Here is a 14,841-nt window from a genome sequence, read left to right on the forward strand (position 1 = left end):
CACCCTCTGGCTGACGCTGTTTATGGTGACATTCTCTGGCTGACACCGTTCATGGGGACACCCTCTGGCTGACGCTGTTTATGAAACACTCTCTGGCTGACAATGTTTATGAGGGCACTTTTTCTGATGGTATGGGGGCACTCTTTGACATGGTTTATGAGACACGCTCTGTTGGACACTGTGTATGGTGACATTCTCTTTCTGACACCGTTCATGGGGACACCCTCTGGCGGACACTGTTTATGAAACACTCTCAGCCTGACACTGTTTATGGGGGCACTCTTTTTGACACTGTTTATCGAGACACTCTCTATATGAAACTGTTATAGGGGCACGCTCTGGCTGACACTGTTTATGGGGTCACTCTCTGAAAATTTTTATGAGGGCACTCTCTGAGAATGTTTATGGGGGCACTCTTTCTGACATTGTTATGGGGGCACTCTCTGACACGGTTTATGAGACACTCTCTGTCTGACACTGTTATGGGGGCACTCTCTGGCTAGCTCAATAATAATAGCAATAATTAATAATGGCTCAGATGCTGAATTCCTGGTATTACATTTCTTTAATATCAGGACATTTGCAGCTTTATGACTTTAGACTGCACAGTAACTTTAAGATACAAATACAAAAATAAGTTATAAAATACATTTATTACAAAATATTTATTATATATTATCTTTGCACTGACCAGCAATGCTGCCTCATTTAATAACGTTTATATCCTATCCGATTCAGTTAAAACTAATATAATGTAACTATCACAAAATAACCTATGCAATACACACATCTACCACCAGATGTCACCCTCACACTGTCTTCTATATTGCAGAGCTTCTATAACACACGCAGTGGCCATAGGGCGTCGGTATCACTACCGGTAATTAACATCTAGTGCTTAAATAAATACATAAAATGTGATTCCAAAAATCAGTAACAGTCATCTACATCTAATAAATATTTCAGATGTGATACTCCCACTGGCCAGTAGTGGCAGTATATCACAAAAACCTCTTTGAGCGTAATACTGTTGATTCGAAGGTAGAAATGATTATGTTTGAGTTATTCAAGTCCGCATCTTAAACGGAGGAGCCTGAAACAACATAGCGGTGCATTCCTTTAAGTCTTCGGATATAGTATATGGCCTGTAAAATAAATGAGATCATTAGTCATTCATATTGTATCACATGACTGAGTCAAAATTATGGTTGTCATAGTAAATCATAGGCAAATGTCAATTTGGATTGAGAAGGATGATGAGTAATCCAGTAGGTTGGGCACGATTAACCCCATTAAACCAGGCCTGGTAGGGTTGATCCTGCTGATTAAAATTATACCTGTCTTGTGAATATCGGTTGTGGCGTTCCAGAGAAAAAAAGTTTTCCATTCTCTGTGCACACGAGGGTTTCAGTGCACCGAAGGGCGTGTCTTAGTGCACGGAAGCCCTCATTTGTATAAATACTAAAAGTATTTTTTCTTGGGAACGTTGCATCCGATTTTCATAAGACAGGTATCATATTACTCAGCAGGACCAACCCCACCAGGAAGCAATCCTGGATGTAACAGAGATTCTGCTGAGAGGCGCTCGTTAACCCTGGGTTCACACCTGAGCGTTTCTGAGACGCGCGTTTTACGCGCGTATTTGTCGCGCGTTTTTATGCGCGTTTTTTGCAATAGTAAACGCGCGTTTGACGCGCGTTTGTGTGATTGATTGCAGTGTTGTCCAATGAGTCTATGGCCAAAACGCGCGACAAACGCCCAAAAAAAAGCTCAAGAACTTGTTTATGCGTCGGGCGTTTTACAGCACGTTTAAACGCGCTGTAAAACGCTCAAGTGTGAACCAGGGCCATAGGGAAGCATTGGTTTTCACGTGTTGAGCGTTTTACAGCGCGTTTGAGCGCACTGTAAAGCGCTCAGGTGTGAACTTAGGGTAAGACTAATATTACCCTGAGGACATTGGGGTAGCACTGTATACTGAGGGTTTTGCCTGCCATATTGTAATGTACACTGTGTCAACGTGTACGGGTTCCTGAAAATCAATGGAGATCTGAATTGGTGGAGGTCTGCTCCATGCCGAAGAGCAGAGGCAACCCAAGGTTACAGGGTGCTGTGACTAGGGTAATATCCCTTTCTAGATGATTATGTGGATGACAACTGATTTTGACCCCCAACACCATTGAGATTTAGACTCTTTGTCTTCTCATTCTTCAAATCCCCCAAGACCCTTGGATTTTCAGTTTTTGTGTTTTTACTCCCTTCCTTCACCAAGCCGTATGAGGTCTTGTTTTTTTGTATGACAAGTTCTAATGTCACCATTTAATAGTGGAAAGGTGGGGGGAAGAAATCTAAATGGGGTGGAATTGGAAAGTGCAATGCAATTCCACTTCAGTTTTATGGCTTTCGTGTTTACGGCACTCTCGATGTGGTCTTGTGGACCTGTTACCTTCATTCTACAGTCAGTACGATTACAGTGTTGTCACACTTTTGTATAGTTTTTCTTGTGTTTTAATGCTTAAAAAAATAAAAAAACTTTGGTAAAAGAATTTTTGGGCTTTGCATTGCCATATTCTGATCCCCACCACTTTTTTATAGTTAGGTATTGAGACCACTTTACGTGATAAATACGTTTATTTTTTAATAGCATTGGTGTAGTAATGATTTACATTTTTTTATTGTTTAATTTTATTATGGGGAAAGGGGGGTGATTAGAATTTTTATATTTTTGGGGATATTTTTAAAACCTTTTTACAGTTAGGGCTCTTTCACAAGAGCGGATGCCGTGCGGGTAATCCGCTGCGTTAAAGAGTGCCAAGCCCCGTTCTGGACAGCAGAGACACTGAGCATTAACATGATTGATAATGCTCCGTGCATCTCTGTGATCTTTTTATTACAAGATCACAGTGAGATAAAGTTGTCACCGTGATTTTGTAGTAAAAAGATCACAGAGAGGCACGGAGCATTATCAATCATGTTAATGCTCAGTGTCTCTGCTGTCCAGAACGGGGCTTGGCTCTCTTTCACGCAGCGGATTACCCGCACGGCATCCGCTCGTGTGAAAGAGCCCTCACAGATCCGGAGAATGGAGGAACTTACCTCTCAGCTGAGAGCCAAACATAAAGCCTTTCTTGATTCATGGGCTCCCTGGTTTTCTTTTCAGGAGTCTCAGGAGTTCCAGGACCTTCTGGTCTAATTGGTGGATTCCACTTGATACTTTTTATTTACTCCTTATGTGATATCTGCTCCCTTCCCCTTTAATGTCTACTGTTTGTGTGTATTGTCATCCTTCTCCTGTGGTTATTGCTTAAGGTCGCTTTTCCTAGTCTGTGTCCACTTAGGCATTTCACTCATTCTGGGAATTTTCGATATGAGGCTAGGATGTTGTCCGTATCTGGTTTGTCTCCTTTTTTTTTTATGGGCCAGTTATAAAGGGTCCTTGCTTGGGCGAGGTGCCTTCCATTATGCCACAAGTGCCATAAGATATTATTATGGGAATTGTCGTTTGGTGTAATTTTATTTTTGTGCTATGTTTTTGTTACGAGGATTGTATGTCCTTACGAATGCATATTTGGACTTTGATATTTGCTTAAATAAAGAATAAAAAAAAAAAAAAAGAAAGAGCCCTCACATTAAGTTCTCTTAGGGGACTTGAACATGCGATAGTTAGATGGCTTGTCCCATAGACTGCAATGAATTACTATTGCAGCCTATGGGAGTTCTGTTATGTTCCTATGGAGTTCTGCCACACTTTTGCTCTGATATCCTTGGATCCATCAAAGAGACCCAGGCTACCACAGCGATCAAATGGCTTGCTTCATTTCTGCATGGGAAAGCCGATCACGCCCAGGAGCACAGCAGTCCCAAATGACCACAGCATCTATGGGGTTGAATGTCTGATCGCCGTTATTGCTATTTACAGACATTAGCCGCTGGCAACCAGGTGCCATCTTTAAACACCCGATTTAAGCCATAAATGTACAGTGGTGGTCGGGTAGTTGTTAAAGGGGGTTTTCCAGTTTAGAAAACCCATGTTCATCAACCCTAATACACAGTGTAGAGCACAGGAAGACTTGTCCTTTTCTAAATTTAGACAACCTATTGACATCAATGGGAACTATGCAATACATCATTTACCCTGTGATGGTGCTCAATGGAAATTAAACATTTATGGCCAGGTTTCCCCACAGATTACATTTGATCGCTGAGGTCCCAGCAGGGGACCACTTAATAATCAGTTTATTGATATGGGACCCTTCTAACAAGTCGGGATTGTCCAGGGAGAAGAACCTCATTAATGTGAATTCAGAGAAGAACTTACCAATAATGTTCCTCCGACAACCACAAAAGTTCCAATGCTAACAGCCAAGGAGATGACAATTATTTTCCAAGGAGCCAAAAGATTGGTGGATCCATTGGTTGTAGCAACTGAAAGAAAATTCAAGTTGTGGATTAGCTCGTACTAATATATTTTCCTTCTAAATCTCATCTATTTGTCCTTAATATATTCATTTACCTGAATTCTGGCCCTGGGTGCTTGAGTTATCTGTGAATGAGGTGGAATGAGTTACTTGTGAAGAAGAACCAGAGTTGGTCACTGCTCTTGAAGAAGATGTTGTATCAGTACTGGACACTGTACGTGCACTGGAGCCAGGAATAGTGGAAGACGAAGACGTTGTAGATGATGTTGGGTTGCTGGGAGACGTGGATAAACTGCTGGTTTGGACCACTGAGTTACTTGTAAAGTTCATTGTAGTTCTTTGTACTGATGTTAAAGTTGATAAGCTAGCTGTAACATCTATTGTAACGGTGGAACTACTGGTAAAATCTTTTTGTGGGGCTGTTGTGCTGCTTGCTGAAGTTGAGTAGACACTGGAGTCTTCACTGGAAGAAGCCATTGTAACATTTGATACTGATGTCATGGAAGATGATACTGTTTTAGTCATGTGAAATGAGGGACTACTGGTGACAGTAGATCTATTGGAAACTGTTGCTGTACTACCGGTTGAAACTGGCTGGACACTGGTATCATTATTAGATGAGGTCACCATAATAGAGGCTGCAGATGTGGATGCTGATTGCATAGATCCTCCCATATCTAATGAGGTTGTACTAGAAGCACTGCTTGAAGATGTCACTGTGGTACTGTTTGGGGTTGTCAGGATGTTGGTATTATTAGAAGTTGAGGTTCCATCAGTCATAGTAGGTGAAATAGTAGTAGCGTCAGAATCATTATCAGAAAATGTGACCAAGTGGTTGGTATTTGAATAAGACTGTGGGCTGGTGCTAGCACTTCTGGCTGTTGTGCTTTCAAACCTTGGTGGTTGGCTATTATTGCTGGAAGAAGTCAACTTGTTGTCTTTGGTTGAACCCAATGTACTTGATTGTGTGACTTTATTCGTTTTAGAACCTTGTGTGAAACTACTAGAAGATTCAATTGAGCTTTGGGTAGGGATCATACCTGGTGCTGATGTAACAGAAGATGTAACTGAGTTGCTTTGAGAAGAAGGTTGAATCAAGGTTGTTCCCAGTTGGGAAGCATTTGTTGATTGGGCATTAGTTGACATAAGAGTGTTACTGGGTGCTATAGTCTGGGCATTAATAGTAGTATCTGTAAATGTTGATGGAGATCTGCTGCTGTATGATGGTGGTTGACTACTAATTGATGTTAGCTTTATATTTGTGACACTATTGGAAGAGTTGATTACAATACTGCTAGTTGATGCTGATGTATTTGAATATACACTAGTAATGATGATAGGAGGAAGAGGACTACTGGTAACTGTACTAATGTTTGGGTTGTTTTGTGATACTGGTTGAGTAATAGTTGCTCCTATTTCATTAGAGGTCTTTAGTATAGTAGATGATGATGATGATATACTTGGAAATGCATCTATGTCATTAGTTGAGTTCGGAGATGGTGGTAATGTACCAGAGGACATAATTGTTCTATTACTTACTAATGGTTTATCTGTTGATAGTGGAAAGGCACTAATACCATTTTCAGTCACAGGTGTGCTATTATATGATGTAGACTTGATACTCATGTCATCGGTTGTTGATATTGTGCTGGTAAACATTGAAGAGGAAGTACTAGAAGATGTACTTTTGCTTGATGATAAGTAGAAAGTGGAAAGTGCTGGCTGGGCACTTGATTGTGTAAAGTTTGCTGTTGTATTTGCACTTGTGGTCTCTTCTGGTTGACTATTGATATGAGTAATGGAAAAAGTTGTTGTCGTAGTAGTATCTTCTGCCTGACTGCTGGTTTCATTGAAGGAAAGAGTACTTATATATGTTGTATCTTGTGGTTGACTACTGGTTTCTGTAACAGGAAGAGTACTTATATACTTGGTCTCTGGTGCTTGTCTGCTGGTATGCATAAAGGAAAGAATTGTTGTCTCAGTAGTATCTTCTGGTTTACTACTGGTTTCAGTTAAGGGAAGAGTACTTGTCTCCTCTGGTTTACTACTGGAGTCAGTAAAGGGAAGAAATGTTGTATCAGTAGTGTCTTCTGGTTGACTGCTGGTTCTTTTGAAAGGGAGAGTACTTATATATGCAGTACCTTCTGTTTGACTACTGTTTTCAGTAAATGCAAGAGTACTTATATACGTGATTTCTTCTAGTTGTCTGCTGGTATGGGTTAAAGAAAGAGTTGTGGTCTCAGCAGTATCTTCTGGTTGTCTACTGGTTCCATTGAATGAAAGTGTACTTATAAATGTGTTCTGTTCTGGATGACTGCTGGTATTGGTAAAGGAAAGGGTAGTTGTCTTAGTAGTATCTTTTGGTTGACTGCTAGTTCCATTGAAGGGAAGAGTACTTACATAAGTGGACTCTTCTGGTTGACTGCTGGTGACAGCAAAGGGAAGAGTTGTCTCAGTAGTGTCTTCTGGTTGACTACTAGTTCCATTAAAGGGAATTGTACTTGCATGTGTAGTACCTTCTGGTTGACTACTGGTTTCAGATAAGGGAGGAGTACTTATATGCATGGTTTCTTCTGGATGACTGCTGGTATTGGTGAAGGAAAGTGTAGTTGTCTCAGTAGTAACTTCTGGTTGACTGCTGGTTCCATTGAAGAAAAGAGTACTTACATAAGTGGACTCTTCTGGTTGACTGCTGGTAGGGGTAAAGGGAAGAGTATTTGTCTCAGTAGCATCTTCCGGTTGACTACTAGTTCCATTGAAGGGAAGTGTACTTACATGCGTGGTACTTTCTGTTTCACTACTGGTTTCAGATAAGGGAAGAGTACTTATATGCATGGTTTCTTTGGGTTGACTGCTGGTATTAGTAAAGGAAAGAGTTGTCTCAGTAGTATGTTCTGAATGTCTACTGCTGGTTATGGTAAAGAAAAGTGTAGTATTCTCAGTATTATGTTCTGGTTGAGAACTGGTTGCTTTGAAGGGAAGAGTACTTATATACGTTGTCTCATCTGGTTTACTACTGGTGACAGTAAAGGGAAGAGTTGTTGTCTCAGTAGTGTCTTCTGTTTGACTACTAGTTCCATTGAAGGGAAGTGTACTTACATGTGTGGTACCTTCTGGTTCACTACTGGTTTCAGATAAGGGAAGAGTACTTATATGCATGGTTACTTCTGGTTGACTGCTGGTATCAGTAAAGAAAAGAGTTGTCTCAGTAGTATCTTCTGGTTGTCTACTGGTTTCATTGGATGAAAGAGTACTTATATGCGTGGTCTGTTCTGGATTACTGCTAGTATTAGTAAAGGAAAGTTTAGTTGTCTCAGCAGTATCTTGTGGTTGAGAACTGGTTGCTTTGAAGGGAAGAGTACTTATATACGTTGTCTCATCTGGTTTACTACTGGTGACAGTAAAGGGTAAAGTTGTTGTCTCAGTAGTGTCTTCTGGTGGACTACTAGTTCCATTGAAGTTAAGTGTACTTGCATGTGTGGTACCTTCTGGTTGACTACTGGTTTCAGATAAGGGAAAAGTACTTATATGCATGGTTTCTTCAGGTTGACTGCTGGTATCAGTAAAGAAAAGAGTTGTCTCAGAGGTATCTTCTGGTTGTCTACTGGTTTCATTGGATGAAAGAGTACTTATATGCGTGGTCTGTTCTGGTTTACTACTGGTGATAGTAAAGGGACGAATTGTTGTCTCAGTAGTGTCTTCTGGTTGACTACTAGTTCCATTGAAGGGAATTGTACTTGCATGTGTAGTACCTTCTGGTTGACTACTGGTTTCAGATAAGGGAGGAGTACTTATATGCATGGTTTCTTCTGGATGACTGCTGGTATTGGTAAAGGAAAGTGTAGTTGTCTCAGTAGTAACTTCTGGTTGACTGCTGGTTCCATTGAAGAAAAGAGTACTTACATAAGTGGACTCTTCTGGTTGACTGCTGGTAGGGGTAAAGGGAAGAGTATTTGTCTCAGTAGCATCTTCCGGTTGACTACTACTTCCATTGAAGGGAAGTGTACTTACATGCGTGGTACTTTCTGGTTCACTACTGGTTTCAGATAAGGGAAGAGTACTTATATGCATGGTTTCTTCGGGTTGACTGCTGGTATTAGTAAAGGAAAGAGTTGTCTCAGTAGAATCTTCTGGTTGTCTACTGCTGGTTATGGTAAAGAAAAGTGTAGTATTCTCAGTATCATGTTCTGGTTGAGAACTGGTTGCTTTGAAGGGAAGAGTACTTATATACATTATCTCATCTGGTTTACTACTGGTGACAGTAAAGGGAAGAGTTGTTGTCTCAATAGTGTCTTCTGTTTGACTACTAGTTCCATTATAGGGAAGTGTACTTACATGTGTGGTACCTTCTGGTTCACTACTGGTTTCAGATAAGGGAAGAGTACTTATATGCATGGTTACTTCTGGTTGACTGCTGGTATCAGTAAAGGAAAGAGTTGTCTCAGTAGTATCTTCTGGTTGTCTACTGGTTTGGGTTTCATTGAATGAAAGAGTACTTATATGCGTGGTCTGTTCTGGATTACTGCTGGTATTAGTAAAGGAAAGTTTAGTTGTCTCAGCAGTATCTTGTGGTTGAGAACTGGTTCCTTTGAAGGGAAGAGTACTTAAATACGTTGTCTCATCTGGTTTACTACTGGTGACAGTAAAGGGAAGAGTTATTGTCTCAGTAGTTTCTTCTGTTTGACTACTAGTTCCATTGAAGGGAAGTGTACGTACATGTGTGGTACCTTCTGGTTCACTACTGGTTTCAGATAAGGGAAGAGTACTTATATGCATGGTTTCTTCTAGTTGACTGCTTGTATCAGTAAAGGAAAGAATTGTCTCAGTAGTATCTTCTGGTTGTCTACTGGTTTCCTTGAATGAAAGAGTACTTATATGCGTGGTCTGTTCTGGATTACTGCTGGTATTAGTAAAGGAAAGTTTAGTTGTCTCAGTAGTATCTTGTGGTTGAGAACTGGTTCCTTTGAAGGGAAGAGTACTTATATACGTTGTCTCATCTGGTTTACTACTGGTGACAGTAAAGGGTAAAGTTGTTGTCTCAGTAGTGTCTTCTGGTGGACTACTAGTTCCATTGATGTTAAGTGTACTTGCATGTGTGGTACCTTCTGGTTGACTACTGGTTTCAGATAAGGGAAAAGTACTTATATGCATGGTTTCTTCAGGTTGACTGCTGGTATCAGTAAAGAAAAGAGTTGTCTCAGTAGTATCTTCTGGTTGTCTACTGGTTTCATTGGATGAAAGAGTACTTATATGCGTGGTCTGTTCTGGATTACTGCTAGTATTAGTAAAGGAAAGTTTAGTTGTCTCAGCAGTATCTTGTGGTTGAGAACTGGTTGCTTTGAAGGGAAGAGTACTTATATACGTTGTCTCATCTGGTTTACTACTGGTGACAGTAAAGGGAAGAATTGTTGTCTCAGTAGTGTCTTCTGTTTGACTACTAGTTCCATTGAAGGGACGTGTACTTACATGTGTGGTACCTTCTGGTTCACTACTGGTTTCAGATAAGGGAAGAGTACTTATATGCATGGTTTCTTCTGGTTGACTGCTGGTATCAGTAAAGGAAAGAGTTGTCTCAGTAGTATCTTCTGGTTGTCTACTGGTTTCATTGAATGAAAGAGTACTTATATGCGTGGTCTGTTCTGGATTACTGCTGGTATTAGTAAAGGAAAGTTTAGTTGTCTCAGTAGTATCTTGTGGTTGAGAACTGGTTCCTTTGAAGGGAAGAGTACTTATATACGTTGTCTCATCTGGTTTACTACTGGTGACAGTAAAGGGTAAAGTTGTTGTCTCAGTAGTGTCTTCTGGTGGACTACTAGTTCCATTGATGTTAAGTGTACTTGCATGTGTGGTACCTTCTGGTTGACTACTGGTTTCAGATAAGGGAAAAGTACTTATATGCATGGTTTCTTCAGGTTGACTGCTGGTATCAGTAAAGAAAAGAGTTGTCTCAGTAGTATCTTCTGGTTGTCTACTGGTTTCATTGGATGAAAGAGTACTTATATGCGTGGTCTGTTCTGGATTACTGCTAGTATTAGTAAAGGAAAGTTTAGTTGTCTCAGCAGTATCTTGTGGTTGAGAACTGGTTGCTTTGAAGGGAAGAGTACTTATATACGTTGTCTCATCTGGTTTACTACTGGTGACAGTAAAGGGAAGAATTGTTGTCTCAGTAGTGTCTTCTGTTTGACTACTAGTTCCATTGAAGGGACGTGTACTTACATGTGTGGTACCTTCTGGTTCACTACTGGTTTCAGATAAGGGAAGAGTACTTATATGCATGGTTTCTTCTGGTTGACTGCTGGTATCAGTAAAGGAAAGAGTTGTCTCAGTAGTATCTTCTGGTTGTCTACTAGTTTCATTGAATGAAAGAGTACTTATATGCGTGGTCTGTTCTGGATTACTGCTGGTATTAGTAAAGGAAAGTTTAGTTGTCTCAGTAGTATCTTGTGGTTGAGAACTGGTTCCTTTGAAGGGAAGAGTACTTATATACGTTGTCTCATCTGGTTTACTACTGGTGACAGTAAAGGGTAAAGTTGTTGTCTCAGTAGTGTCTTCTGGTGGACTACTAGTTCCATTGATGTTAAGTGTACTTGCATGTGTGGTACCTTCTGGTTGACTACTGGTTTCAGATAAGGGAAAAGTACTTATATGCATGGTTTCTTCAGGTTGACTGCTGGTATCAGTAAAGAAAAGAGTTGTCTCAGTAGTATCTTCTGGTTGTCTACTGGTTTCATTGGATGAAAGAGTACTTATATGCGTGGTCTGTTCTGGATTACTGCTAGTATTAGTAAAGGAAAGTTTAGTTGTCTCAGCAGTATCTTGTGGTTGAGAACTGGTTGCTTTGAAGGGAAGAGTACTTATATACGTTGTCTCATCTGGTTTACTACTGGTGACAGTAAAGGGAAGAATTGTTGTCTCAGTAGTGTCTTCTGTTTGACTACTAGTTCCATTGAAGGGACGTGTACTTACATGTGTGGTACCTTCTGGTTCACTACTGGTTTCAGATAAGGGAAGAGTACTTATATGCATGGTTTCTTCTGGTTGACTGCTGGTATCAGTAAAGGAAAGAGTTGTCTCAGTAGTATCTTCTGGTTGTCTACTAGTTTCATTGAATGAAAGAGTACTTATATGCGTGGTCTGTTCTGGATTACTGCTGGTATTAGTAAAGGAAAGTTTAGTTGTCTCAGTAGTATCTTGTGGTTGAGAACTGGTTCCTTTGAAGGGAAGAGTACTTATATACGTTGTCTCATCTGGTTTACTACTGGTGACAGTAAAGGGTAAAGTTGTTGTCTCAGTAGTGTCTTCTGGTGGACTACTAGTTCCATTGATGTTAAGTGTACTTGCATGTGTGGTACCTTCTGGTTGACTACTGGTTTCAGATAAGGGAAAAGTACTTATATGCATGGTTTCTTCAGGTTGACTGCTGGTATCAGTAAAGAAAAGAGTTGTCTCAGTAGTATCTTCTGGTTGTCTACTGGTTTCATTGGATGAAAGAGTACTTATATGCGTGGTCTGTTCTGGATTACTGCTAGTATTAGTAAAGGAAAGTTTAGTTGTCTCAGCAGTATCTTGTGGTTGAGAACTGGTTGCTTTGAAGGGAAGAGTACTTATATATGTTGTCTCATCTGGTTTACTACTGGTGACAGTAAAGGGAAGAATTGTTGTCTCAGTAGTGTCTTCTGTTTGACTACTAGTTCCATTGAAGGGACGTGTACTTACATGTGTGGTACCTTCTGGTTCACTACTGGTTTCAGATAAGGGAAGAGTACTTATATGCATGGTTTCTTCTGGTTGACTGCTGGTATCAGTAAAGGAAAGAGTTGTCTCAGTAGTATCTTCTGGTTGTCTACTAGTTTCATTGAATGAAAGAGTACTTATATGCGTGGTCTGTTCTGGATTACTGCTGGTATTAGTAAAGGAAAGTTTAGTTGTCTCAGTAGTATCTTGTGGTTGAGAACTGGTTCCTTTGAAGGGAAAAGTACTTATATACGTTGTCTCATCTGGTTTACTACTGGTGACAGTAAAGGGTAAAGTTGTTGTCTCAGTAGTGTCTTCTGGTGGACTACTAGTTCCATTGAAGTTAAGTGTACTTGCATGTGTGGTACCTTCTGGTTGACTACTGGTTTCAGATAAGGGAAAAGTACTTATATGCATGGTTTCTTCAGGTTGACTGCTGGTATCAGTAAAGAAAAGAGTTGTCTCAGAGGTATCTTCTGGTTGTCTACTGGTTTCATTGGATGAAAGAGTACTTATATGCGTGGTCTGTTCTGGTTTACTACTGGTGATAGTAAAGGGAAGAATTGTTGTCTCAGTAGTGTCTTCTGGTTGACTGCTGGTATCAGTAAAGAAAAGAGTTGTCTCAGAGGTATCTTCTGGTTGTCTACTGGTTTCATTGGATGAAAGAGTACTTATATGCGTGGTCTGTTCTGGTTTACTACTGGTGACAGCAAAGGGAAGAATTGTTGTCTCAGTAGTGTCTTCTGGTTGACTACTAGTTCCATTGAAGGGAATTGTACTTGCATGTGTAGTACCTTCTGGTTGACTACTGGTTTCAGATAAGGGAGGAGTACTTATATGCATGGTTTCTTCTGGATGACTGCTGGTATTGGTAAAGGAAAGTGTAGTTGTCTCAGTAGTAACTTCTGGTTGACTGCTGGTTCCATTGAAGAAAAGAGTACTTACATAAGTGGACTCTTCTGGTTGACTGCTGGTAGGGGTAAAGGGAAGAGTATTTGTCTCAGTAGCATCTTCCGATTGACTACTAGTTCCATTGAAGGGAAGTGTACTTACATGCGTGGTACTTTCTGGTTCACTACTGGTTTCAGATAAGGGAAGAGTACTTATATGCATGGTTTCTTCGGGTTGACTGCTGGTATTAGTAAAGGAAAGAGTTGTCTCAGTAATATCTTCTGGTTGTCTACTGCTGGTTATGGTAAAGAAAAGTGTAGTATTCTCAGTATTATGTTCTGGTTGAGAACTGGTTGCTACGAAGGGAAGAGTACTTATATACATTGTCTCATCTGGTTTACTACTGGTGACAGTAAAGGGAAGAGTTGTTGTCTCAGTAGGGTCTTCTGTTTGTCTACTAGTTCCATTGAAGGGAAGTGTACTTACATGTGTGGTACCTTCTGGTTCACTACTGGTTTCAGATAAGGGAAGAGTACTTATATGCATGGTTACTTCTGGTTGACTGCTGGTATCAGTAAAGGAAAGAGTTGTCTCAGTAGTATCTTCTGGTTGTGTACTGGTTTGGGTTTCATTGAATGAAAGAGTACTTATATGCGTGGTCTGTTCTGGATTACTGCTGGTATTAGTAAAGGAAAGTTTAGTTGTCTCAGCAGTATCTTGTGGTTGAGAACTGGTTCCTTTGAAGGGAAGAGTACTTAAATACGTAGTCTCATCTGGTTTACTACTGGTGACAGTAAAGGGAAGAGTTGTTGTCTCAGTAGTGTCTTCTGTTTGACTACTAGTTCCATTGAAGGGAAGTGTACTTACATGTGTGGTACCTTCTGGTTCACTACTGGTTTCAGATAAGGGAAAAGTACTTATATGCATGGTTTCTTCTGGTTGACTGCTGGTATCAGTAAAGGAAAGAGTTGTCTCAGTAGTATCTTCTGGTTGTCTACTGGTTTCAGTGAATGAAAGAGTACTTATATGCGTGGTCTGTTCTGGATTACTGCTGGTATTAGTAAAGGAAAGTTTAGTTGTCTCAGTAGTATCTTGTGGTTGAGAACTGGTTCCTTTGAAGGGAAGAGTACTTATATACGTTGTCTCATCTGGTTTACTACTGGTGACAGTAAAGGGTAAAGTTGTTGTCTCAGTAGTGTCTTCTGTTTGACTACTAGTTCCATTGAAGGGAAGTGTACTTACATGTGTGGTACTTTCTGGTGGACTACTGGTTTCAGTTAAGGGAAGAGTACTTATATTTATGGTTTCTTCTGGTTGACTGCTGGTATCACTAATGGAAAGAGGTGTGGTCTCAGTAGTATCTTCTGTTTTCAAAATAGTTCCATTGAAGGGTAGAGTACCTGTATACATTGTCTCCTCTGGATTGCTATTGGTTTCAGTAAACAGAAGAGTTGTGTCAGTAGTATTTTCAGGTTGTGAACTGGTTCCATTTGATGGAAGAGTACTTACATAAGTGTTCTCTTCTGGTTGACTGCTGGTATCAGTAAAGGGAAAAGTTGTTGTCTCAGTAGTCTCTTCTGGTTGACTACTGGTTTTGTTGAAGGGAAGAGTACCTATATATGTGGTATCTTTTGGTTGACCACTGGTCTCAGTAAAGGGAAGAGTACTTATATGTGTGGTTTCTTCTGGTTGACTGCTGGTATGGGTAAAGGAAAGAATAGTTGTCTCAGTAGTGTCTTGTGGTTGACTACTGGTTCCATTGAAGGGAATACTTATATATGTTGTCTCTTCTGGTTGACCA

General features: G+C 40.3%; 1 protein-coding gene across 1 annotated transcript in view; it reads right to left on the bottom strand.

Moving 5' to 3' along the window:
• The window catches only part of LOC122946645 (serine-rich adhesin for platelets-like), a 115,420-nt gene extending 100,970 nt beyond the window's left edge, over nt 1-14,450 (bottom strand). Inside the window, exons 1-2 of the mRNA XM_044306397.1 lie at nt 4,511-14,450; nt 4,316-4,422 (exon numbers count right to left, since the gene is read on the bottom strand). Coding sequence (XP_044162332.1) covers nt 4,316-4,422; nt 4,511-14,450 — 10,047 coding nt within the window. The remainder of the gene's footprint in view (nt 1-4,315; nt 4,423-4,510) is intronic.
• Nucleotides 14,451-14,841: the final 391 nt, after the last annotated feature.

The sequence above is a fragment of the Bufo gargarizans genome, chromosome 9 (genome assembly GCF_014858855.1).
Source record: "Bufo gargarizans isolate SCDJY-AF-19 chromosome 9, ASM1485885v1, whole genome shotgun sequence".
Classification (NCBI taxonomy): Eukaryota; Metazoa; Chordata; class Amphibia; order Anura; family Bufonidae; genus Bufo; species Bufo gargarizans.